This window comes from Clinocottus analis, unplaced genomic scaffold, assembly GCF_023055335.1.
Source record: "Clinocottus analis isolate CAN_PGR_092001 unplaced genomic scaffold, fCliAna1.0.p SCAF_19, whole genome shotgun sequence".
Lineage (NCBI taxonomy): Eukaryota > Metazoa > Chordata > Actinopteri > Perciformes > Cottidae > Clinocottus > Clinocottus analis.
The window spans coordinates 8375655-8403562 of NW_027175920.1; the positions used below are offsets into that span (position 1 = coordinate 8375655).

Here is a 27908-nt window from a genome sequence, read left to right on the forward strand (position 1 = left end):
TTGGGAGAATCTGACCGTTTAACAATTACAAATTTAGGCAAACACAGGGATGATTTCAGGGGTCCAGTGAAGAATTTGAGAGACACAAAAAGAAGTGGACGCCCTATCAAGAAGTGATGCATAGTCAATTCTGGATCCACCTTTAAGAAATCACTGGCCCACCAGAACGTATGTGTAATTTATGATCAATTAATAGGTCCACAGTTGCCTTAAGGCACCAATCTGTCTGTGAAGAACAAACAGTACGGAAGGAAAATGAACTCAATTATCTTTTAAAACAGCTTAATGTATCTCAGTTTGGGCTGACTGCACATATTTTCTCTCTGGTATTAGCAGTAAAATCAGGAGGAGAGGTAATTTGGCTCTTTGTTTGCTCTTTACATGCTGCAGCAGCAGGCGTCAGTCCCATGCAACAATAATGCACCTTTAATGCATTACTTTACTGCCTTAGTCATCAGTGAGCCAGAAAGTATTGGTTTCATCAGTGCTTCTACTACTTCTGGTCTGCTTGGCTTCCCTCCAGACTGAAAAGGTTTCCTGTAGGTTGTGTCAGGAGATGTTTTAGCAGGAAGTTGTATTAGTCAACATTTTGACAACTGGCTCCAAGACATTATGTAGTGATGATACTGGAGAGCAGTATCATCACTACATAATGTTACATGTTTTATCTATCTATCTATCTATCTATCTATCTATCTATCTATCTATCTATCTATCTATCTATCTATCTATCTATCTATCTATCTATCTATCTATCTATCTATCTGGATACAATTTCGCTTTGTCTCTAAGATGTTCATACATTTATAATATTGGCACGTTACAAAAGCCTAAATTAGTCAAAAATCCATTTACTCTGATGCAAAATAGAAACAAGCGAGCAATGTGTACATTTAGAATGCAAACCTTTTTATAATTTTCCATTAAATTGCAGAGAAATATTGTCATTCTTGACATGCATTTTCTACTACTTGATCAACAATACACACTTATATTAGCATTTTTGATGAATAAGACACACAAGGTACTCTTTCCTATAGTTTTCTCATAATTCTCCCGCGTGTGCTTCCTCCATCTGTTCCCCTATAGATTCCAAGCAGAACGGCGATGCAGCTTCGGCCGCCCTGGCTAACGAGGACTGTCCCACCATCGACCAGGTGCTGAGCCCAGACGAGAGGAGCCCTATTGGGCGAGGCCCTACCCGGGAACGCTACCAGCAGGACCGCGCCTGCTTCCTGCTCAACACCAGGGAATTCCGTGCCACAGATGGGAATGTGCGGAAAGGTACGTTTCACACCAGGAGACAGAGACAAAAAATATGCACACATTACGTAAACAGATCCACACAACAAGATACCAGGCACAGCATACTGCAAACATACATGTTACGTATCTCTGTGCAGCCGATGCAGAGAAGCACTGAGGTTTCTGTATACATATAACAGCAGATCCAAACATTTAGGAAAGACAGGTTAGATGGAAGAGCACACATGCACTTTGGATGCCTCAACTACAGCTCCAATCACAGCTAGCAGCAACACACACACATACAGTCATGCAGTTAAAACACATGCATACTCGCGGCTCTACTGCTCTGCATCGACTGTTTTCAACTCTTCACATTCAATTTGTCTGTGTTTCAGTCTTCGCTTGATATCATATTTTATTTATTGTGTCAGACATTTTTTTCTGTTCCTCTACTTCTCGTCTTTCTCTTTCTTACCATGGTGTCTGTGAATTTTGTTGCGTCCCATGAAGTCACATTAATTCATGCTCATGAACAATCTCTGTCTTTCTCTGTCTTCTGGACTCAAACAGTTGACCATGCATTAATTTACTTCTCGCCACTTCTGTTTCTCCCTCTCTGTTTTTCTCTCTCTCTATTTGTTCCTGCGCCCTTCCCTCCTCTCTCTCTTCCTCCCCCTTTACCTTATCCGATGACTTTCCCTCCCTAACCTGCCACACATTTCCCCTTTCCTCTGCCCCGTCTTGAAACCCTTGCCCTCATTTCCGCTCATCTTTTCCTTTGTGCTACACCATACCTACCCCCAACCCACTTTTGTTTTACCCCAAATGTGTATTACCTTTGTTCTCATGAAAACCTGACACCTTTATTCATTTACTATTGCAATTCAACCACCACCACTGCTGCCAACCTGCACCAAAATACTCCCTCACACTGCCTCCAAACTTCCAACACCCCCTGTTGACAACAAACTAGAGGCATCAGCTCTGGCACCCAGCCCAGACTCCCCTCTGACTGAGGATTGGTATAAGATGGAAGGGTCTCTGTTACAGCAGGACCTCAATGCAAACTCCACCTCCTCCTGGATCAAACCATAGAGCAGAGGTAACACTGACACAAAGTTAGCTAACCCTTAGCCTCGTCAACGTTTTGAAAACATACAGATATTTAGATCTGGCTCTCCATCACGTAGCATGTTTTGCAGTTGCACAAACTACAGTACACTCTAACACGCATGTAAACACAGACGTAGCTGCACACACTATGCATGACTTCAGATCACAGATACACCACCATTTCCACAATGTTGTGTCTACATGTTCAATAGAGTTTGAAGTGTCACCTGTGAAAAGTCTTCTGAAAGTGTGCTGTCAGATTTACACTAAGAGGTTAATGCAAACAGAAAGCTAAGGTAGGTAGCGCTTGAACCTGAATATCAAGATTTGGGTGGCATTTTAGGGTGCGTGTGATCTGTCTCATCTGATGAAACCCAACCTCAGCCGAATATTCTAACTGCTTGCAAAATTCAGTAACAATCGCTATAAACAATGTGCAAAGATGTATAAAAAAAAAGAAAAAGGGATCGCTCTGTGATATCGTGACACCCACAATAAGAAGTGTGCACAAAGATGTGTCTACTTGTGCGAGAGTATACAACTTGCATACAGTTATGAGTGCAAAGAGTCTGTCCATGTGGGAATGTGTTTATGTGCAAATACTTCCAGCAGCTGAAGTGAGAATAATAACCCAGTTGTCGTGTCCTGTGTCAATAACTAATAAAACATAACACTGAAGAAGATTGAACAGGAACCGCGGGTCACGTTGTTGTCTGATGTGCCTCTGTGTTGTATTTGTCTCTCTCTTCAGGTTGTGTCATATCACGCGTGTGTATGTGGGCTTTTTCATTCTTACGTGTTATACACTGTGTCTCTGTCCTCTCAATGCCGAGTGTTGTGTTTGTGTTGTCGTGTGTGGCTTAATTTTGTTTTTCCCTTCTACTGTGTTTATTCGTGTTACTCCTTACCCCATGGACCTCCACCTTGGCAAACAAAAGCCCTTACTGCAATTTAGAGAGGCTTCGCCTTTGAAACCAACTCTATCGACAGTTTTTTAAGATCTATATATGTACATGTACTCATGCAGAGGTTAGACATACTCAATGGTACTTCGGTCTCTGCCAGATTACATATCAGGCTCAAAGATGCGCACAGTTGCATGTACATATGCCGTATTTGATGTAAAATGCATTGGCCAGCCTTGATAGTTTCACACTGTCGTGACACTGAGTAAAGTGTTGTATGACAATCGTCTTTCCAAGGCCCAAGGTCACTGGGGTCGGGGGAGTTATCTCGGTCAAGGGATAGTACCTCTTGAAACATGCCACGCTGAAAACAAGCAAACACTTTAAACTGTTATAATATAGTGTATTAATTACGCTTTGTAAACAAGGCCAGTTATAATGATACTTCTTTACAAAAATACTGTGTCTGAGCGTGTAATGGGTCTGAAATACTACTCCCGAGACCATGTTTCTGTGCTTTCAGTGCCTGGTGTAGTCCAAAGTTCAGGACCTTTTGTATTTGTGTTGTGGAGGCCTGGATAGAAATCAAAAGAATTATGAGCTGCACTCGGTGACTGAAAGACGTATTTACCAGACAGGCAAACAAGCGCTATGACAGAATTGATTGAAAAGTGGCTACATGTTGTCGAAGGTAAGCAAGTCTGGCGCTTTCCAAGCCCTTCACTTACAGGTCCCTGACGTTGCTTCGGTTTCAATGGTTCTTATACATAAGATGCCATTTAAGTCCTACAAAAAAAAATCCCTCTTTAAAGCAAATCAGGAGTCCAAAGATGAAGCTTCAGGGTTTCGGCTACACAGTGATTCATTCATTTCCATTGGGCCTCTATTATGGATCTGTAATCTATAATATTTAGGATGTTGAGCCTTGTGCACTGGAGAAAGAGCTTTGACTTGGGCTGACAGTAAATACCAGTGACATTTGACCTGTTTGCAATCTCTGGATCCTGATTCTCTGACATTTGATAACCAGCTCATGAGTTTACAGCCCTGTGATACACATATAACCTGCAGCCCAATACATGTTTGAATAAATATTTTGCGACTTATAGAAAGTTGTGTATGTGGCTGTTGAAACTCACAGTTAACAATCAATTAAACAAATCTGTAGTTTTGGCCTTTAGGGGAAGACCAACACGACGAGCAAAATACTGGCTCTATGTCACGTCCCTGTTCTCCTTGTTTTTAAAGAGGGATTCTCACGCTGTCTAAAACGTATTCTTGTGTGCTTCAGTTGTGATTTATTTTGTAGATACTCGCATAAGATGTCTTTGCAAACGTAATTTTAAAAAAAACAAACTTTTTCAGTTTCTTCTCTTCGATTGTTGGCCATTTGACTTCGTACGGACCAGATGCAGTCTGCATGTCTCGTTGAGGTCAAGCGGTCAATCACTTCTTTGATTGGCGACTCTCAATCACTCCTCTCGACCTTCTACGAGGGTCTCGTTTGTTTCTGTCGCTTTCTTCATCTCTCTCCTCTCAGTTCCTCACTTTATGTGTCTGAGTTGTTTTATTTCTTGGGGTTTTGTGATTTATTTATGTCCTGTGTTTCTAACAAGGTGCGTACATCTTTCGTTACGTACTGTTGTGGAGTATTATGTTGTGATTGTGATGAGTTTTGTGTTGTAGTGTCAGCATTTTGTTTTTTTTATGTGTGTTAAGATTACGTTAGATTTATTTTAAATGTATATATTTGGGTCTGTGGTGATGTTTTTAATTTTTTTATAAGTTTTTGAGTTTTTTACAACTGTGTTTTGCCGCTTGATGTTTCGATTTCCCCTATGTTCTTCCTGTGTTCTCCTTTGAGTTTTACTATCTCCTATTATCTGTATTCTATGGATTGAAATGATAAAAGGAAATTGCCAACACAACGCTGAACTTAATTCACAAAAAACTGGCACAAATCTCACTGGTTCAGGACGTTTCCAAGAACTTGTTTGACAAAAGAAACCTAAGCTTTAACTTAATTTCAATACATTCAACTAAACCCATATTATGAAAAAAATGACTAATGCCCTTTTATAGTAAGCCGGGTGCATTCACAATCCACATTCTCATCCCACGCCTTATTTACGCTTTTTTTTTTATTACTATTCATATTTATGACATTGATTAGGAGAGATTGTTGGTGGAATTTCAGGACCAAAGGTTTTATAATAGTCACACACTCGACCACAACATATCTGTTGTTTTGTTTTGCTTGTGCTCACACACAATTATTCATCAGAGACAATTTCTGTTGGAGACAGTTATTGTGTGAAGTGGCTCAGTACAACAGGCTACAACTAAATACAATATAATAACTCTAAATTCAACTCCCTAACATCTTCTGTGTGAAAGCGTGCCAGAGTCCTCTTGTATGTCATTGTACTCAGTATGTAAAACCTCTCCTACATCGTCTCGCATGTCCTCTTGTGCGTAACAGTTCGACTGTTTCTTACAATGTTGCTTCACCACACCAATCTGCAAATATTCTCCAGTCTCCGGATCTTTACTTGCTTCTTACAAAAGAGAAAGAAAAACTTGATCAATATGTATGTATATGTATGAGAAGTATACACTTTGAAATAGATATGAGCTTGAATGACCAGCTGACGCATATAGATCTGTAAGACATATATCGCGAACAAGTGGATGCAGGTTACAGTTTCATGATCTCTAGTTTTCCCAAAAGACGTTCCAGGTACTGTATGTACTGTATGGACACATTGTGGTTTCTGTAACGGTCATGAGGAGATCAATACATCTAATAATGGGTAACAGGCAATTGATCCCGTGTAAGAATGATACAGTATGGGGTTGTTCTAAGAAAATCATCTTAGCAGTCAGCACATCATGTGTCCTCTGCATGCTCATGACATTACAGGACATATGTGAGTTTACATAGAGACAAAAAGCTTTGCCTTCCACATACAAACATGCAAGAATGATTAAGTCTTATATTTCGGTCCAATCTGTTACATTTTACGTGATCATTTCCTTGGTAAACTGTCTGGTCAGAATATTTGCAGTTTTTCCTCTCTGTTCCTTTGTGTTTTCCCTCTCCATTACCGCCTCCTTCTGTGATTAACACTCATTCTCCATCCCATCCCCAGGCCGCCACTGCAGTGCAAGTGTAACTAAAGTCTGACTGTAGGTAGGTACGTACTCCCTCGTAGTGTAAATTAAGTGTGACTTTGGACAAGAATTATGTCATAACTGACTGCAGTGACAGCCAGGCTCACTAATTCCCCTGATAGACGACCCCAGAGCACGACATGATGGTGTAAATACAGTACTTAGCACAGTGAGAAGGAAGCCAGCAGACCATGTCTCAGACACCTACAACATCTGAGACATGATTAACTTCATCAGCATTTGTATTGTAATTTCTGAGAACCATTATCATTATCTTAAATTCAACCAATACATTTATGCAAAAGCAAACCAATGTACCAATCAGAACAAACGGTCACTGACGTGTATCTGAAAAGCTTCAGAACCACGTTATTGTCGCGTCTGCATTATTCTTCATGAGTTTCACCTTCATCCTGTCAACAGATGGGAACTCTTTTTTTTTACCCTTATACATATTTTTCTCATATCACACGTGACAAGTGTTTTAAATCCTCTGCTTTCAGACTAAAAAGAGAAAAAATAAAGGTCATTTGTTTAAAGCATGAGAGACAATTTCAAATATAGAGTTAAATACTGCGACCATGACCATCTATAGGTTTAGCAGCTTAGTCTAAGTATGTTTGAAGATCATAATATCTATGAAGCGTAGTGTTCTTAGTCTTTTCATCAAGTGTGCAGTGTGTACTCTTCCCTTCATTTGTCTCTCTTCACTCTGGATGTTTATTTTCTCTAAATAGATCCAACAGAATTTCACAGTCGAATCAAAGCCTTTTGTTGTGACTGCATAACGGACTTCCCAACTTTAATTATAAGAACTCCAATGGTGAATATTTCAAATGTGTAGGGTCATCGTTAATCAATCGTAGCACCCAAGTAAAGCATATAACTTACACATTTTGGGACACGAGTGCACCAGTTTAAATGCTACTAGTTTAATTCTACATAGTACGTTTTTCTATTTTTTATGTCCTATACATCTTTTTTTAAATTTTATACAACAACTTATCTTAAGCAGCAGAAACAAAACGTTTCTGACTTTTAATGTGAAACAGCAGCAGTTGGTTGCATTGTAAAACATGTAATGTGGCTCTGACACGATGCCAGAGAGCACAAGGTTGATATAAAATAGATACCATTAAGATGGATTCCTCTGAATCTCTTGTGCGCTTTGTGAAACCATGCACAGGAATGGTGGAGCACACCCCCAACAATTACAACTACTATATAGAGGTTACTTTTGAATGCATTCAATGTATTTGACATTGATGAACAACGGCAGACCAATATTTTTGTCAAAAACAGTTTGATGACACCAAATCTTAAGGAGTGTAACTTCAACTATTCACTTGGGCCAGGTGAAGGTCTTATCAAATTATGTTAATTTAAGACTAACAATATCCACCTCTTGCTTAAAGAGGGTTTTGTCTGCACTCAATAGAAAGCATTTATTGTAGTTCTGCTGTTAAAAACAGGTTTGTTTGTTTTTCTCTCACTCCGCTTGTCGCCTTTAACTCCGATTCAGGATCACAAAAATGGCTGCCACTTGATACAACCTGACAGTGTGTCTCAATACATTTGGACGGTAGAACTAAACTCGAGGTTGAAGCAGCACCACAGATTGAGCAGACATCTTTGTGGGACCTTAAGAAACCCAGTGAAAACTGCATCATCAATATTTTACTAAGTTGCCATCAAACTAATGTGCCTGAGCTCGTCAGAATAATAAACTAACTTTTATTTATGGTTGGCTCAAATGATGCGTAATCGAGAGTGGTGGCCACTGCACCACAGAATATTTGTTTCATTTCAGCAGGAAGGACAAAGGGCGGCACACTGTAGCAATGAGTGTTCTTCGTTGTCCGACTGTGGCCTTGCAATGGTTGGAGTTTGACCAAAAATACACATTAATGTTGGAGAAAAACAGACAATTTATTTGGTAATTTAGTCACAAACTCTGTTAACATTGCAGTTGTATTGCTTTACATCCAAGCTTTCAGCTCGATGTCAGCTAATGTATCACAATCCTAACACCACTGAAAACCTCCATCCATTATGGGTCAGTTAGCCGTTGATGGGGCAGATTAACTGCTAGCGAACAATGTTGTTTTTCACTTCACCTGATGCAACAGCACTATCATCTGTATGACTGCTTCCGACAGAGAGACTTCAGCGTCTGCATGCTGGGTTACACACAAATACAGCGGGAAAGGACACACAAGCCAATGTGTTATTTCTTACATGAATTGGTTTTGTATTTTGTACACATACGTTTAAATACCACGTATTATACTTCAAAGTCTCTTGCACAAGTCGTCTATTGGGCCGTGTCATTTCCCACTGTAACCAAATGCAAACTGATCTCTTTACAGGACGCTATTATCGGGGATAGGAAGTGTTTTTAAAGGTTACAGGGAGAACATTTTGGTGTTGGCCATCTGAAGTTTACAGGAACCCAAAGCAAATATTAAGTAGGCTGTTTATAAAGTGTAATGCAAGCCAATTAATTATCCAACATAACTTCATTAGTGGTCTAACTTTTCACCTAAAACTTCATGTGATCAACTCCTACACTGTATTAGTAATATCTATGTATTTTTGTGGTAAACTGTATAGTTGTGGCCAAATAGTTGTCTAAAACACCTGAACATTGCACATTATGTTTGACATGATAACATGCTGGGTGATTTATTCAATGGTCTATTTTAAGTGTTAAAACTCTTAATATCAAAGAACCTTTTGCTTTTCTGTTTTGAAAAAAGACATATCATAACTCGCATTTTCTTTGTCTTGTCCTGTCTGTCTTGTGTGCCTCTGTCCTCGTCTGTCCTCTACGTGTCTTTATGATTTGATAACATTTACAATTTCTTATCCTTAATTTATACTCTCCACTTATGTACTTATTTCCTATTTGGATTTCTTCCTATAACATCTTAAACCTCATGTTCATGCGTCAACACTATTTACTTCATAACAAACAACCTGCATATGGACATGTGTCATAACATGATTAATTTGTATCTCATTGGTATTTGATATCAATCACTAATAATATAAACGTATAAATCAATGGTTAAAATTATGTTCTTAAAGCAACAGGTTACGATAAATCTCGCAGTCTCAGTAACATATCGGGAATGGCTAAGTCATCTCTGCGGCTTGCTCCTATCACTAGTCCCCCCTTTGAAACCTACGAGGCGCCGGGACCGCTGCGCCGCTGCCGCTCCCCCATCCCCTCCATTTTGTAGCAAAAAAAGGATGTTCCTGATTGGATGATAAGAGATGCCTTGGATTAGCTGTGGACTGATCGCATTGAAGCCTCCATTTGGATTGTACACCATGCAAAAACAATAGCAATAACATACAATGAACGTGAATGTAGAAAGAATGGCCCCTTGTCTTGTGAATCTAATGGTTTATGATGCATGAATCAGGCTAGCTGATGGGGTCGAATATACATTCTACACTCTAATTTTAGATCATAAGAAGAAATGTAAAGAAAAATAAAATAAAAAAAGAGATTTGGACGCGTTAGTAAATACAATAGTAGCAGAGATTAAAACATCTTTATTAAAACATGTGCACAGTCACAATATAACATGTAGAATTAAGTGTGTAGGTGGGCATCCATTTTTTAAACATTTCGGACCAAACAAAAAGCTCTCAGCATTGTCCATAGAAATGACCATGAAATGGGATACTTCAGTTCATTTAGCCAAAGACATGAATACATATAGATAGGATTGATGTTGAAAAGGTTTCTACGTTCTGTCTTTTGTGAATATTGATGCATGTAGTCGATAGCGTCGACATCATTTTGGTAATTTTGTCCAAAGGACTAAACAGCTTCTACATGAACTGGTAAAAACACTTTGATAGTTGATAGTTTACACAGAGACGTCAAAATGTTAAAAAAAATAAATAGTTTAAAATAAAAGATTACAAATATTGTACTATGAGAGCTTTCTGAATTGTGCAGCCTCACACAATCCTTTAAATGTGTAGGTTGTTTGATTACATTTCTGTCAGGATCCCATGTTGCAATTGCTACCTTCCAGTGAACAGTGAAAGGTCTATTCAGATACTTTCTTCAGCAATTGCAAGCATGTTGTCTTTGATATTTCTATATATTTATCATCATCTTATGCATCATATGCAATTCAATCACGTTCCCAAACAAAAATATGAATTTTATTATATGCCCCAAAGATACATATGTAATTAATGTATTGCCTATCAGCTGCCAGACTTGCAGGAAATGTCCCAAAGGGTTAGTTGTTGACGAGGGTTGGGAGAATGATGTTGAAAGTGGGAGACATTCACAAGTCTTACATGTCTACCACGAGGTCATAGATCACACCACTGGCTGGGTTTGATAAAATATGATTTTATACGTAGGAAATGAAGCATTCAAAGGTTTCCGTGCAATAGTTTTCTGACAAGTCAGCTAGCTAATATACAATGCCGGTTGTTAGCTAAACCTAATGACTTAATGTAATTTATTGTTTGTGCTTCACACTATGCTTATGATCCCATTTAGTTGATTCTGCATTGATGGCGGCAGATGGAGAATAATGTATCAGGCTTTGGTTTTTAGCATTTGAAACAAAGGGAAGTTATATCCTTTTGTTGTAAACATTGTTAGGGCAGTTTAGCGCCTCATTAGCTGCCTGGCTAACGACATACGAACTGTGTCGCGTCTCCAAGACAGTCTTCGGTAAAATAGCACAATCAAGCCATCTCATCCTCAGCGATTACTTTCCTTTTGATGATGATTTTTAACTCAAACTAAAATCAGGAAAGTCAAGTAAATGAAATGTGTACTTCTATGTAGACCCAGAAATTTTAAAAGAAAACTAATTGCAATGTATTCAGAAAGTTAGTTAAGTAATACATAAACAAACTACATTATATATAGATGTTTATAAAGTCAGATATGGATGAATACATAATTAATAATATATGTAAAACAAATACAAGCACTTTACTAACAGTTATTACTAACCTTTAAAGCTTGCATGTTGAGAAAAGACGATATTACAACAAATTATTAGGTGGAACGTTTGAGATCGTATGCTCAGTTTTTCTAAATAGCTGTTCTGCTTCATTTTTATGTTTTTTTATTCAGATTTTTTCCATTATTTATTTGTTTTTGTTATTCAAAGGTTTGTCAAAACCTGAAAATACAAATCAAAAAGACTAAATGCAACCTATTAATTATATTAATTATACAAAACATATGTCAGTGCTTACAATATACCCTTCCCCTCCAAAAAATTAAATTAACAATCTGTTTTAGGCAATTAATAACTTTTATTTTTGGAATGGGAGTTTTTTCTCAGACTGCCATTCATTCTCACATGGATCATTTGTAAAAGTTTAGCTAAAAAGATTTTTTTTTTTGAAGAATAAAAACACCCTCACGTATGCAATAAACATGCAATATGATTTGAATGCTGGGAAACATGCTGTGCACATACATATGCAGATCTATTTTTTATCATAAAAATGCACAGACTTTGTCTACTTACTATCTTTGATTCAGCTGTTCAAGGAGTAACACACCATGAGCCATTTGTCCTGTTTTATTCAGTGTTTCTGGTCCTTTGAACTTCTTAATGTTGTGACTGCCACTTTTAATTGTTTTAGTTTTGTAATAGTTTTATATTTTTTTCACTTGTACTGGTAATGTGTATTTCATTGTTAGGAATGCCTTTTCTGTACTACTGATTGTCTAAAATAACAATTCTCAAAAAAGATACAATGTTGTATTTAACTGTGCTGAAGTTCTTTACAGAAATGTAGTATTGTAGTTAGACTCAAATCATGAGGAAAAACTGTAAGTGCTTAGAGACAACATTACTTTGTGGTGCAAAGAGAGAATATTTAGAGTATTTACTTGTTTAGAGAGTCAGAATCGATGGTCATGATTGACATTTTGTCTAACAATCGATGTGCTTCCAGACTCTTCAACTATAATTAGATATGCAGTATTGTGATTCAGGATGAAAACTATGACATCACTTGAACGTTTGGTCTAATCTGTCGACTGGGGTTATGAGAGCTGTGTAAATATGGTGGTGTCACAGTTGTAACAGATCCTACCACCGTCACTAGTAATGATGGCCTGGCTTTGTTTGATACAGGTTTTTAAAGACCATTGCACAGATTTTCAGACCGAAGTTGCTAATAGCCATGCTTATACTCAATATTGTTACATTTCAATTTGTCTGAATCAGCATGCAAAGCTTTGTTTCTCCAGTGAATCTAAGCATTTTTTGACAGCAGTTAAATGTATAATGTCAACCTGAACTAAGGAAAGGTAGGGAAACTCTGGGATAGTACATGTTTAAGTTCATTTGACGAGCAGGAAGTGTTTTCTGAAAATGTAATGAGTACAGTTGATTACACCAATCAACTGTACTCAATCCAAAAAGGTAATGTTAGTCCACGTCAGCAAACCTGAATATTGCTCAGTGATTTTTGTTAGCACCACTTCCCTCAGTGCACAAACCTCATGAAACCTTTCTAAGCGCACATGCATACTGTATAATCTTAAACTGACATCACAGTGTGGATTTAACAATCTGCAATATTTAAATTATGCTGGTTTGCCACTTTATAAAGAATGTCCATGTATGTTTCTGTCGCAGTCGAGAGAAATGTAAATCCATCTTAAATAACTAACAGTGAATTGTTATTTGATTGCACAAATGAATGAAATGGGTGGGAGAAATAACTTAAACTCACACACCACTACTTCCATTTGAACATTTATAACTTTAGGAGTACTGCATTTGTTTATATTTGCTTTGTATTGTATCAACACGGGATCTGAAGAATGTCATAATTGTGGTTCTGTTGATCTTAAAGAGTCCTATCACATAGTTGTGGCCAGCGCAAATCAGCCATAGGACGCTCTGACGTACACATTGTTGAAGTAAACGAAACAGGCAGATGTTGTAAGTGCCTCTATGAGGCCCTCGTAGGCTCTGATGTCAATTTAGGAGTTCATGCAAACTAGCTAGATTTAACTAGCTAAACTTTCCAAGCAATGCTTAAGAGGTCAGTAGTTATTATTTAATATGTACATATCTGTATCTACACATGTGAATACATTAAAGTCCTACAGAATGAATGTATCTATTTAAACTTTGTGAGTATGGGGCAGGATGTTTCATAACAAATCATTTTTAATCCATCTATCTGGTCAGGTATACAGAAGTCTGTATTTCAAAAACAAAGTATGTTTGTGTATTGCGACATTATATTTTTAAAAGCATGGTATGATTAATTCAGCTGTAATGACAGCGACAGTGTGTTCTTGGCTCGTCGTTGTTTGCTTTGATAAGAGCTGGTTCTCCATGAACTACATGCTTCGTATGATATTGAATATACATGTACTTTACGTGTACATATGTGAATGGTTGTTGAGGCATCTATGCATGGTATGTGTCACTTGCAAGGACTGTTTCACAATATTTGTATTTAGCAAGCAAAGGAATACTATAAACTGCTGTACTATACGTGCAATTGTTTAATTTGTGGTAGGAAGGAAGGAGAATGCTTTTTGATCAACTTTTAAATGTGCAATGAGATTGACACCAGGTGTGTTCCTATCTTGCATAATATGGCATATAATATCCACTAAATTAGTGCTATATAATGATATGGAACTAAGCAAACTAATGGGATGTGGGGCACACTGTGGAACAACTAGCTATCAATCCTCTTGAGGCAAAATGCATTAATCAAAGAAGTTCACCAAGAAGCTTGACTATTCCTTTTACTTTGACCTGCTCATATCAATCAATCAATAAGATGTTATCATTCACAGCACCGGTGCTCAATGGCAGTGCGTAACAACACAAAAGCGGCTTTGGCATTGTGTCAGGATGTTGCTGGGGATAGGAGACAGAATAGTCTGACTTATGTCCAAACAGGCCCTGCTGTGTCTTTAGTATTGTGTAAATGTGCACGGTTTTGTGAAACGGGTAACACAGAAGAGGGCATATAGTACACAGGAAATTATAAAGTATTAATGAACATATTTGGCAAAATTACAAAGATTCATGCATCTGACACTAGGAGGAGATCATGTTACTCGTAATAAGATTGTATAACGAGGCATGGCGTTGCCTCTCATTTAAATGTACACCCAAACAATATTTTAATGCAATTACAAAGTATGTGCTTAATGGGTGAGCATGGTGGGTTAGATGAGGATAGGCAGCAAGATGAAGGCCTTTTATTCTAGGTCGACTAAACTGAACTGTTTCGCTAACAGCTTTTCTCTGGAGAAAACTGCAACTATACAGTGGAAATTGTCAGAGGAAGCGGGGAACGAAGAGCAGACGAAGAGCTAATGCGGCTGCAATAAAGGAGGATGTCTATATTGAGCTGATGTTTGCTGATGAGACCACAACAGAAGTGTTTAATCTCCCAGTAAACAATGCACGATGCCCGCACGTGTGATTCAAGAATTGTTTGCTGTAAGTGTAGGCAAAGATTTGACATTGCTCAACCTATTCTTGTTGACAAACATGTTCTTGAATTTACACCCGTGTTTGCATGACGTGTGTAGCTGAAGTTTGGGGTTAAGCCTCCTGAAATGGTGTCAGCCTGACGTGTAAATCCATTAATTCTTGCACTTGTGAAAACCTCCATGAAGAGCATTGAGTATGTTTGTATGTGTCCATTTGTCAAAACTGTTTCTTGTACATATCATTCAAATGAAAATGATTGCACTAACACACACTAACACACACACACACACACACACACGCACACACACACGTTAGTGAATAACTGGTCATCAATTAATCTTGTTCGTAATGGTCTGTACATAATTCTCTGCTGTATAGATGATGACTTGCTGAGGTTTGGAGAGGTGGGAGCATGGTGCTGGTCAGTTGGCTGGCAGCTTTTTCATTCAGTCTACTGTTGTTGTTTTTTTATAATGTTGTCTGCCACCAGTTGTATTCTCACCATTTCTTGATTTTGTTATTCAAGAATAACTTGTGTGCCAACTTTCTGTACTGTATGTTGGAGACTGTATTAGAGTTGTCATTACAGTTTAAATGTGTGCACTTCATTCTGACATGCACAGTTAACCAGCAGTTTACAGGTAATGGTAATCCCTGATTACTTCCCCTATTGTACATAATATTAGTAACACCATAAAATTGTGTTATTTAAAAAAAAAATGTAATTGGCAAGTTCCAAAATATGAGATTGGTTTGTACTAGTGGATTTCTATTATAAACCAATCTAGTGCTTGTGATGTTACACGTTTTAGTTAAGTTTCAACTTCACTTGATTTCTAACAAATTCTGACAATTCTGACATTTCTTTGTGAACTTAAAATTAATGGCTTTCTATTCTTGTCTTCACAGTGTTAAGTTTCTAGCATTCGCCTTCTCTCTAATGAGGAGACAGTAACCAGTAAACACAAATTTGCGGCGGGAGCCACGTAAGCGTCAAGTGTGACATGGATGGACAGTTTAAAGGAGATCTTTGGGGTGACAAGAGAGAGACCAGAAGTTAATCGTGAATTAAATAATCACATGGTCTGCTCCTCACGTTGTTACCAAAGCAGCCTCTTGGAACTCCGACCACATTTTTGACAACAGTCTGACCTTTTTTTCCCCTTTTTTTCTGAAAACTGACTGAGCATTGCACTGACACACTTTTGGGAGAGAAAAGGACTCCTGAATACACATTCCAGATGACATCTCTCTGACATCGTTATACTCACCATCCTGTATGATGACCACCTGGGTACCATACAGTGCTGAACCACTGAGCAACTTCACACGTTTCCGAAAAAACACGCTTCTTCACAAAGGACTGAATGAACAATGTAGCATCTCTGCTAACATATTGTAGCATTTGTTGGCTGGGGAATAACTTGACTTTATCCATCAACAGTTGGAAAAGAGAGGAATTTATGCATTCAAGGGATCTTTTAGATGTCATTTTCCTCTTAAGTTCCTTTCCAGTAAAGAAAAAATAGAGTACATGAGAGGCAAAGGATTGGTCTTTCAGTGCATATGAAATCAATCACAAATGCACAGTATTTACCAACACCCATACTATAGTCCCTCGTTCAAGTTTAGCACTTGTACAGCATGTTTGCCACTGAACCTATGTCTTCCATTCTCTTCTATCCGACTGAATCACTGCCCTCTTCACGAGTACCAAGATAATCAAAAACAGCACTAACTATGAAGTTGATCAAATGAAGCACATGTAGCATCAGCTCAAACAGGTGGTGTATGGCATTTACTGTACATTTAGACTCACCTGAAACATTCACCAAAAGAAAATGGTGGAAAAAGACTTCTCTTTATCTCTCATGTACTGCCATGGGCTTGGCTGAAAGTCTATGTGGAATACCAAAGGTCCCGTAGCAAGCACTTGCTGAATGACCTTCTGTAATGAATAGTATAGATTAGGGGGAACAATTCATTTAGGGTGAGGCGCGTACTCACCCTAACACTGCCCATTGCCTCTGTTCGGTACAAACACATTCCTCTTAAAGTACTTTAACTGCCACTAGCGTTGCATCCTTATGCACATTAAAATATGACAAGTATGATTTTGAAAGGGACCAATCAAATAAATGCTTCTCCAAACCCAAGGCCGACACTGCCAGTTAGGCACAAGAATCTCCAGTTGAATACTGCCCCATCTCTCTCTTGTCCCTCTTGCTGCCAACAACTGCTTCTGAGGTCGACGTCAAGATAAGGATGGCCCATCACGGGAGCCCAAAGGCAAAGGGGAAAGGAGAAGAAACGGACCAAGAGCGGAAGTGTACAAAGAGAACAAATCTATATTTTGATAAACAAATCAATTATCCATGGCTGCGTAGGAAGTTTCTGAGCGGAAAAAGGCTAGAATGGAAGTAACGAGAAAAAAAAGAGATGCAAATGTTAATAGAAAATTTGGCATCATGAAATGGAGACAAAGTCCTGGGAAAAGATGGGAAGTGAATATTTTGGTACGGGATGTGGGTGAATTCGTTTTCCCCACAAGCACTGGGAAAATGTTTTTTGAAAGACGATGAGCAATGACCGACTCTTGCCGATAAACAGGGACACAGGGATCACAAGGGATGGACGCTGAGATAAACAAATGGAAAAAAAAGATAATGCATTTTTGTAACTTTGTTTACCAGCATGACTAGTTTGCATGACTGTCTTTTCTGCAAGCCCTTAGTTGACGACAAGGGTGCTAGAGATACAAAAAAAGTATATATAAAATGAATTAAAAAATGTTATATGCAATTAATGTTTTAAAAAAGATTATAATGAAAGAGAGCTATATTTTGTTTTGAAAAGTAAAAAAAAATGTGAATATTGAAACATGTATGTTTGCAACGTACACCCTGAATATGTTTTGTTTGATGAAATCTCTCTGCTAGTACTGCCCTACATTCCCCATTCCAGTGTTTTCGACCGCTGCCATAGTTTTACTTTGTTATGCATCGAGCAGTATTTTTTCTAACCATTCAATCAACAGCAATCATTTGCCAAACTATAGCATTTGCGCAAAGGATGTTTGTTGTTAATCACAAAGTCCATGTTTTCCTCCTTGAATCATTTGCACAACTATCGTAGCAGCAGCAGCAGCAGCAGCAGCAACAACCGCAGCAGCAGCCGTTCTAAAAGAAACAGCTCTCCATAACACAACTTTGACTGCTTGAATAGTACTCATAGTTTGCTTTTTTTCTTTGGCAATAATACAAGAGTTGTCACATGATTGTAGCATGGCAAATGGAGAACCTCGAGAGTATCTTCAATGCCTCAGTGATAAAGAGATGTGAAAAGGCCTTGGATATCCCACGGCAGGTTTCTGCTGGGAGAAGCAGTTCTGTTCCACTCGTCCTAAGTAGAAAAATGGGAGTACAGGTTATCCAATAAAGACCAATGACAGACTTTGAAAGATACGATACTGGCGAACAATCACGAGAGATTTCAGGTTTGCATGGAACCAACTGCCATTCCAAAGTTTGTGTGTGGTGTAAAGGACTCAGGTGTGTTGATGGTGTGTGTGGATGTAGGTGTTTTCTTTCTAACATAATAAATTCTAGTATATAGATAACGATAATGTGAACACCTCACCGTGATGTGTAAAAAACGCATGCATTATGACCTGATAATCTCTCGAGGGGGAACAGAGTCTTAACATATCCCCTTAGCCTCCTATCATTGTTTGTCATGAGTCCAGTCCTGATAACTATGAAACACTGTGCCGTGTCGTAGAGCAGAAACGTCTTCCTTCGAGAGGCAACTGAAAACTACTCGCACTCACAGTGTCAGCATGAGTGTGTAGAGGTAGCTCGTCTTTGTTTTTTTTAGATGGTCAGGTCTTTGCATTCGTCACGAACCACAGAGTTACCGTCATCCAGCCGGCTTGTTGGCAGCTCGTAGCTGAACACACAACACAGCTATGTGAGCGCCAATCAAAGAGACCCAGAGCTTCCAAAATGATGTCAGTGAAGTACTTTAAGTTACGTGTTTTGCGAGAAAGAGAGGATGAGAGATACCAGTGTCCACCAAGGGGAGATTGATGTTTTAAAAAAAAGTTACAAAAACAGCATGTCATTGTTGAGTGCTCTCCAAGCACCTCATCCTTCGTTTGGTATTCTAAGTGAGTTTCAGGCCCTGCTGGTCCAGGGCTCAGCTCAGGCAGCTGAATGGTCCTCCGTCCATTCCAAGTACATTACGGTTGGAGGCTCACCAGAATATTGTGTGATTTAGACTACGTAGACTATTCGAGGTCATACAGGTTCGAGAGCTTCTGTCTATTTGCAAAAATGGTCTGCGGGTTTTTATTTTGGTCCCTTGTCTTTTTAAAGCTCCCGAGTTCAGTTCCCATTTCGGAAGGCATTAAGGAAACTACAGTTTGGCTTTGATGGTCACAACGATGTTCATGAATATTTCAGAGGTTAACTTCTATTAATGGTGTGCACACTTGCAAAAAAAAATCACCCAGCTGTTTGTGTTTTCATGGCCGAGTGCTGTCGTTTTCTTCCCTTATTTCTCACGTTTATGTTCGCTATTTCTTCATTCTTTCATTGTGACTGCTCTGCCACTGCCAGGCTGAAAAAGATGTCTTTCCTTTTCTATTGCGTAATACTGCCATTTGATTTAGTCATACTGAACAGATTGCGTTACAATGTTGAGCGTGCTAAGTCTGTTTTAAAATGTTAAAGATTTCCTTTGTAACACTCACATAACCAAAATAACTAAAACACTTTACATGGTAAGTAGAAACCATTGTTACACTAACAGCTACTTTGTGTTGTGACACTATCATGACATGTCCTCTCCAGGTGTTTGGAAGGTGTTATGTGGTCCTCGGTTGACACATCCTTTACAATATCCTGTCGGTTTTCTTTATGTGTCTGTTTCTGTTGAATATGTTTTTTGTTTTTGTAAATTGAGGACACTGTATGCAATCTGCACCACGAATGCCGCTGATCGACACTTACTGTATGCTCCCTGAGACACAGATGTTCTGTCGTCAGTTCAGATGATTGCAACCACATGTGTAGTGGCTTTATGGCTTTCCATAAAGTGACTTAGCAATCACACTAATCTAAAAGTGTTTTATTTTACAAAGTGATAACACCATATTTGTTTTAGAGGAAATGTTATCATACTAATAGATTTTTCTATATATTTCATATCTTATTTTAATTAGAAATAATGTGACTAACACCACAAAAACCATAACGGTATACATGCATCTAATATTACAGGCTAACATCATGCATTTACGTAAGCATTCCAAAGATAAAAGATGTTTGTTCATTTCACATGCCATCAAATTGTATAAAACAGACTTAGGTACCAGTTCATTGTACTTGGGTCTTCGTAGGAGAGTGAATGGGGAGAAGAGGTGGTCACTGAAGTATCTGGTTGTGACTTATGCCGGATTTTATTTTTGAAATGTTTGGACACAAAGAACAACTCATCAAGAACTGTATAAAGTATATTTCAATGGAATGTTCATGATCTATCTTTTTATATTTTGAAGAAAAAAATAGAAACATATCAATAAAGTGTCATAATTGAGCATATTTCTACTATTGAGACTTAAAATGTATGAATGTCAATGCGATCTAATGTGAACCAATCTCCATAGCAGTTTGGACAAATAACTGATTAACAGTCATGAGATGTTTTTTCAGAGACATTAAAATTGCTTAAAATCATTGAAATGAACTTCAAATAAATGAAAAAGTGACATGAATGTTGTGTCCGTTTGTGTATTATTCCGAACTGATAAGATCTGTGCTCCTCTGCATCCTGACTTCTGTACTGACGGTCACAGCATCAGCTGTCTGAAACGGGATACCACAAATACAGTGATTGATATAATCTGGCTTGAAGTGTGGACACAATGGAAAGCCAAAGTCTTCCAAGAAACTGAAGGATGACACATTACATTTGCAACTAGAAGTTTAAGGATATGGTGTATTTTGAATGTCTCTCCAATATGTTTCTTCAGCAGACAGTGACTGTTGCAACAAACCATTCTTAACATTTAAAGTAAAAGACATATCCTTTAACTGTCATCGATAATTTTGAGGTCAAATGTAACTGGCATGATATTTGAGAGTGATGAGGTAATGCTGGTGCCGGTTTCCTGGCTCAATATTCATCTAATATCATCTCATCTGTAATATTTCTAAACTGATTCGGAATAATTCTACTTTTTTTTTTCTTCAAATTTTGAAATAACTGAGAAGAAGCAGTTTCATTTCGTCCATCAGCAAGAATACCACTTTGCAGCGTTAGGTTGCAGTTGTATGACATATATCACTAACAAAAGTGTAATGAAACACCTGCATGGTGGAACAAGCTTAAGATGGCTAAATACACTTTGCAGTACTGTTTGGAGAATGCTTATGTGCCAAAAACTACTGGTGTAAGGAATAGCAATGTGGTCTGATGAGTCATCTATTTTCTAAACTGTTCTTTGTGGTGGTGTGTGCAGCCATCTCATGGGAGTCACAAGGCCTCAAGTTTGCTCTGCAAAGCTAATGAGCTCAAGACTTTAAAGCCCTGTTAGAGAACCTGAAGCCACTACTTCTCTGGCACAGTATTTATTTATCCAACATTTGCATAATCCTAAAAATAACTGCATTTCTATTGGGTGTCATTTTGTGGTTGATATCCACATCATTAACACCCCATAACACTAGAAGAATTCCTGACTGCATTCAATAAATACTTGATATTCATGATTTCTTTGGTCTTTTGAAGATACCTACGACCTTATGTCTTTTTGCACAAAATGTCACATTTACACAAAGAGTTGTCGGATTCATAGCATGAGTCTAAGTTGCATCATTTGATGACATGATTTGCCATCACATGGGGAAGTAATGTAGCAGCCCAGTGAGCAGTGTATTTATTATGTGATTGAAGGAAGCTACTGTATGAGGAAATGTCGGCAGAGGCCTCTTTCAGGTTTTTCTTTTGTGCCAAAACTTCATCTCCCTCTGGTGGTGAATACACAGTAGTGTCTTCTTTGGAAGATTCATGGAGGAGGACCTAATACCTGCAAAAATGTTTGAAACAAAGTCAGAATATAGGAAGTAAATTATTATTATTATTACCAATAAGAAAGAGCTACGCAATGTGACACAATCCTGTGATTCCATTTCAAATTTTGTGAACAGAAACATGTTCAAGCCGTCCTGTGGGGACGGGCAGCAGTTTGGGAGGCTGACAGTGACTCATCCTGACCTGGAGGTGATGGTACAGAGGAGGCTGACAAGGGTTACATTTCATTTCAACTTGAAGCCTTAAAGACAAAACAAAAAAATAACTTACATTTGCTAAATGAGGATTATATGCAACAAATAATAAAACGTGAGCCCATTTACCCAATAATACCATAATAGTACATTGATGTAATAACTATCCTTGAGGCCAAAAACAAACCCTTAGTTTGTAAGGTTACTCTTCTCCTTGGCTTGTTACTTACTTGTTACTCCTAAAGTTACAATTTACAATTTTACAATTTACTTCAGGAACTTCTAACAACTAGCTTGTAATGATTTCCAGGAAGAAGAAAAAACGAGCAAGTTCGGGTATCATTCCCCTGTAAATACAGCAGTTTAGTGCCAGGACTTTATTGGGTGAAAAGATTGTCAATCAAGTCATTGTGGGCGTCAAAAAAAATGACCTGTGCATTCTGATTTGCAACTTTTAAAACAAACAAAATTATGAAAGGGTGGCTGTTTGATACGTGAATGCTAAATTAATTTCAAAACAAAAGCAGGATGTATCGCCCATTTTGCATATTAGGTGAAGGGATAAGTTTGCAACTTTAATTTAATTACCAACTTGATTTCCAACGGTTTTATATCTTATAGGTTCAAGGTCATACAGGTTTGAGAGCTGCTATAACTGTTAAAACAATGTCACGTTATCATGTCATTGTTAATTTCTTGACTTCAATCATTGACATTTCTTTTTACAAACTGCAATTTGGTTCATCTAAAAAGTGCACGCTTTTGAAAAATATATATAACTAACTTACCCCAAACTATGCCAGTGTGAATCCCCTTTATATTAATGAAAAACAACTTCAACTGATCCATCTATACGCATTTTAAACATATTATTTAACAAGAATAGTGATTTAACACAAAACAGACATTACATTTTTTGTTCTGCTATCAGTTCCCGATTTTATTTTGGGATTTTCTTTTTAATGAGACTCAATCAAATCAAATAGCATTTGAGCGAATGAGGCAAGAAGACCTGGGTCAGTCAGAGTAGCATGCTTGTTAGATCTTGCCACAGCATGCAATACCAGGCAGAGGTGACACTCGATAGTGAGGTTGAAGGTCGCCTTACCTCATAGCTAAAATGGAGGGAAAGGACCGGGAGGGGTTGGAGGGATATAGCAGGGATTGAATTTCAACAGGACAGCATTCCCAAAAAAATTGGGAGACAGACAACATGAGGCAGCAAGGGACGGGATAAGATCGTGGATGATCCCTGAGCAAACAACTGGAAGGGCAGTTGGCGTAAAACCTGGTCAGAGAGTTGAGCTGCCAGTGGACTGAAAGTCATCCAAACAAGGACTTTGTTTATAAGACAGACGGACATGATGACAGAGAGAAACACAGACAACCTGATGAGCCACTGGAGACGAACAATGTGATTTTTCATCCTGCCTTTATTCTGTCGGCAGTTGTTTTACACTTAGTGAGTACATGCTTTCATCTTGCTAACTGGAAACTAACTTTGCTTGTTCTTTGTCTTTTTTTTTCAACACACAGTTCACCTTTTAATTTTAATTAAATGAGTAACGTTTAAAGTAAAGGTACATTTCTGGGTATATGTGTATGTTTAACTGCCATTACATATATCATGTAGAATAAAAAGACCCTGCTTCAGTACCTTATAGCCATTTTGTGCTAATGCCATGTGCTAATCAATTGAAATTGAAATCCACTGATGCAACTATCACTCTGGTTTCAGACAGGTTGTTCTCTTAAGTCCAGTTGTCCTACGAGTACTTAGGAAAGTAGTTTGCATCATTGCCTGACCTGCGATGCACACAGGAATGGACAGCAGTGACCCACAGGAAGACGAAAGAGGAATCAGAGAGAAAGAGAGCGATGGAGAGAGCGGCAAACAGCTGAAGAACCACCTAAACTGTGAGGAAAAAGGAGAGAAGGAGACCAAAGGGAACGAGACAGAGAAGAAGATAGAGAGACGGCGTTCTGGGTCTCTATGGAGGAGCGGATGGGCGCTGAGTGAGAGACTGGCCATCAACGTCTCGGGGATGCGATATGAAACCCAGCTTCGTACCTTAGCCCAATTCCCTGACTCCTTGCTTGGTGACCCCAGGCGCAGGTCACGGTACTTTGACCCGCTTCAAAACGAGCTCTTCCTGGACCGAAACCGCGCGTGCTTTGATGCCATTCTGTATTTTTACCAGTCAGGCGGGAGGCTTCGGAGGCCCGCGAACATACCCTTGGACATCTTCATGGACGAGCTGGTGTTCTACGAGCTGGGAGAGGACATTATGAACCGCTTTAAAGAGGACGAAGGTTTTCCAAAAGAGGAGGAGAGTCCACTTCCATCGAACGAGCTCCAGAAAAGACTCTGGGTGCTGTTTGAGCACCCAGAGTCCTCATCGAGCGCCCGTATCATAGCCATCATCAGTGTCATGGTCATCGTGCTGTCCATCCTCATCTTCTGCCTGGAGACACTGCCCGACTTCAGGAATGAGAAGGAGGCGCGGGAGGTAGGGAATGTGAATAAAGTGCATGTTTGGGAGGCAGAATAGTACACAAGAGGTGTCAATATGGAGGGTTGAGAAGTTTTTAGAGTTTCCAAATTTCTTGAAGATTAAGTTGATGGCAATATGAGTATGAAAGGTGGTGGGTATCCAGCATTTATTATTTGATGAAGAGCAGTAGGACGTTATGTTGGATTGTGCAATAACTGTAAAGACAATGTCACATTTGGCAAACAGGTCAACGAGTCAAAGGTAAAGGTTTGGACATGAGGATACATTAATATCCTTCAAATAATGCAATGCCACTTAGTAAATCAGAGACACCAACAGCCTTAATCAAGCCACCGTTATGTCTTGAATGAATAGTGTGTAACAGCCCGGGTCAAAGTGAAACACGAGAACACAGGAAGCAGGTGTTTAGGTAAACACACACTGGGTGAGTAGGAAAAAATACTGACATGGGGAAAACTATTTGCTAATATGTCTGGAAGCAGACCAGAGGGGGAGAGAGAGAGAGAGAGAGAGAGAGAGAGAGAGAGAGAGAGAGAGAGAGAGAGAGAGAGAGAGAGAGAGAGAGAGAGAGAGAGAGAGAACTTATGGTGTGATTATTTTAGACAGCTGTTAAATGTGATACACTCGTATTCATGAAGTGCGGGTAGAGATGAGTAACGTGTGTGTGTGTGTGCGGGAGGGAAGGGGGTGGAGGAGGAGGAGGGGGTGGGGGGGGGGGGGGGGGAGAAAGAAGGAAAAAGAAATGCAGGTTGAGGAGACAGTTGTGTTAATAAAATGATAAAAGGTCACACAAGACCAAACACATAGGTAAAAGGTGAGCCAAAACCTCCCGGCGGCTTCAAACCTGAGCGGCCCCACAGAATGATAAGCTGGGTCGTGTTAACACGTTGCTCCGGGGGCCGCTGTGCCAGGGAGCTGCCAGAAAACTACTGTAACTTACTCCAGACTCACTGAACTACACTTGTAACGTTACAGGGTTGCAGAGGCCAGCGAGACGGGATAGCAACCAAGGTTGAGTTGGACGAGGAGAGAATCTCATGTTTCTCTTCGGAGATCTCACAGGGCTATGTTTAGTCTCAGGAGAGCCCTTGGAGTACATCAACACATAAATGCCCACCTTTAGTAATAAACACTGTCACTGACCTGCTACTGAAAGTCATAAGGAATACTCATGATTTATTTAAACTGCCCTGAAACTTTATATATTACACTCAGTCAATTACAGCATACTGAACTGATCTCTTTCTATCGGTATCATCCACTTTCACACTTGATATGAAGTGGAAGATGTTTTAAACAGACACTATTCAGTGCTTGAATGTTCTGCTAATAAGAGACACAGAGGGAGCAAAGACAGGTGGACTGAAAAAGAGATAGGCGAAGCTATGATTGAAATGTAAAGCCATAGATGTCAAATGACTCTCTCTCTCTCTTTGTGTGTGTGTGTGTGTGTGTGTGTGTGTGTTTACCCATACATAAAATGTAAAAAATATCAAATTGCTGTTTTATGGAGGGTTACGTGCTGGACTACTCTAGTCAAGACAGGTTGCTCAGTTTATTTTCACACTTACTTTATCCTTTGATTATTTATCGTTTGACGAACGATTCACAAAATGACAGTTATAATTGTGTATTATCTCTCTTGTGATAGTGATGCTTCTGCTATTTACAATTATGTTTGATATATTTCTCCCCTGTCTTCTTTACTTCAGCTATATTTTTACAAGTACCACTCTCTGCCAAAGAACGTATCTGAGAACATGTCTCTACCACAAAACGTTTTCCATGACCCCTTCTTCCTGGTGGAGACCGTCTGTATCTGCTGGTTCACCTTCGAGCTCTTCATGCGCTTCACTTGCTCTCCGAGCAAGACGCACTTCTTCAAGGATGTCATGAACATCATCGATTTCAGTGCCATCCTGCCCTATTTCGTCACTCTGGGAACAGAGCTGGCCAAGGACAACGATGCCACTCCAGCCACGTCGCTGGCCATCATCAGAGTCATCAGGTTGGTGAGAGTGTTCAGGATCTTCAAGTTGTCTCGTCACTCCAAGGGCCTCCAGATCCTCGGTCAAACCCTGAGGGCCAGCATGCGCGAGCTGGGCCTGCTTATCTTCTTCCTGTTCATTGGCGTCATCCTCTTCTCCAGCGCCATCTACTTTGCTGAGGCGGACCATACCAACACAGACTTCATCAGTATACCACATGCCTTCTGGTGGGCAGTTGTCACCATGACCACAGTGGGCTATGGGGACATGCACCCCGAGACAGTGTGGGGTAAGATGGTGGGCTCAATGTGCGCCATTGCCGGTGTGCTCACCATCTCGCTGCCAGTGCCCGTCATAGTGTCCAACTTTAGCTACTTCTACCATCGAGAGAATGAATGTGAGGATCATACCCAGTACACTCACGCCCAGACGAGTCTGTGGGAGGACGAGGGTCCAGAAAGGCAGGAAACAGAGGAAGGGGACGAAGATGCAGAGGCAGAGGCAGATTATTTTGCCATTGAAGACAGCTGCAGCCCTTTGAATTGGACTCTGTTGGGTGGCATGTCTGCAGGACGGAGCACTGAGTCGAGAGGAGTTAACGTGAATGTGAATGAACCACTGGTTACCCAAGTGTAGTGAGGGCGAGCATTGTTTTGTACCACTTGACAAAAACAGTCAAATAATTTACGAGGTGAATGAAAAAGCAGAATGAAACACAATGAGGGAAATTTGCAAAAAAAATACTGGAAAGTAAAACTATAACTATAAAACTAATATGCTTACTCAGTACTTTTTATTGCCTCTTCCTTGTTCACTTATATGTATTCATTACAGCACTTGCCTGCTAAATGTTGCTGAAAGACACCTTTTTACATAGCTTTAAAGAAAAGCAATAGAAAGACAGCTTTTTGATGTAAATATAATATGAATAATGAATGAATAATATATGGTGTTTATAAATGTGGTCACAGCTTGTGCCTGAAATCTTTCTAAATATGTGTTCTGTACCTTGAAACTATAATGTCTTAATGTCACTTTTTGGTGAAATGTTTGATGTGGAAGCAGATAGATTATTATATATATATATAGCTGTCACTTTCCTCAAAACTTAACCAAACCCCAGCCGAGCTGTCGCTGCAGACAGATCGCCATCTCTCGTAAAACAAACCCACATTCTCATCATTCTTCTGGA

General features: G+C 39.2%; 2 protein-coding genes across 7 annotated transcripts in view; both read left to right on the forward strand.

The window, feature by feature from the left end:
- The window catches only part of LOC137789448 (voltage-gated potassium channel KCNC1-like), a 47238-nt gene extending 26545 nt beyond the window's left edge, over nucleotides 1-20693 (forward strand). The window contains exons 4-6 of one of the 6 annotated variants that reach the window (XM_068583061.1): nucleotides 1090-1284; nucleotides 2222-2350; nucleotides 15833-20693. In XM_068583061.1, the coding sequence (XP_068439162.1) occupies nucleotides 1090-1284; nucleotides 2222-2343 (317 nt within the window). In that variant the 3' untranslated portion in view covers nucleotides 2344-2350; nucleotides 15833-20693. Of the gene's footprint in view, nucleotides 1-1089; nucleotides 1285-2221; nucleotides 2351-6418 lie in introns of all 6 variants that reach the window. The other 5 variants (XM_068583062.1, XM_068583064.1, XM_068583060.1 and 2 more) reach the window with 5 other exon arrangements.
- Nucleotides 20694-23995: 3302 nt separating this feature from the next.
- On the forward strand, nucleotides 23996-27459 carry LOC137789476 (potassium voltage-gated channel subfamily A member 1-like). The gene is made up of 2 exons (XM_068583106.1): nucleotides 23996-24722; nucleotides 26441-27459. The coding sequence occupies exons 1-2, from the start codon at nucleotides 24024-24026 to the stop codon at nucleotides 27350-27352; spliced, it is 1611 nt and encodes a 536-aa protein (XP_068439207.1). The 5' UTR covers nucleotides 23996-24023; the 3' UTR covers nucleotides 27353-27459.
- Nucleotides 27460-27908: the final 449 nt, after the last annotated feature.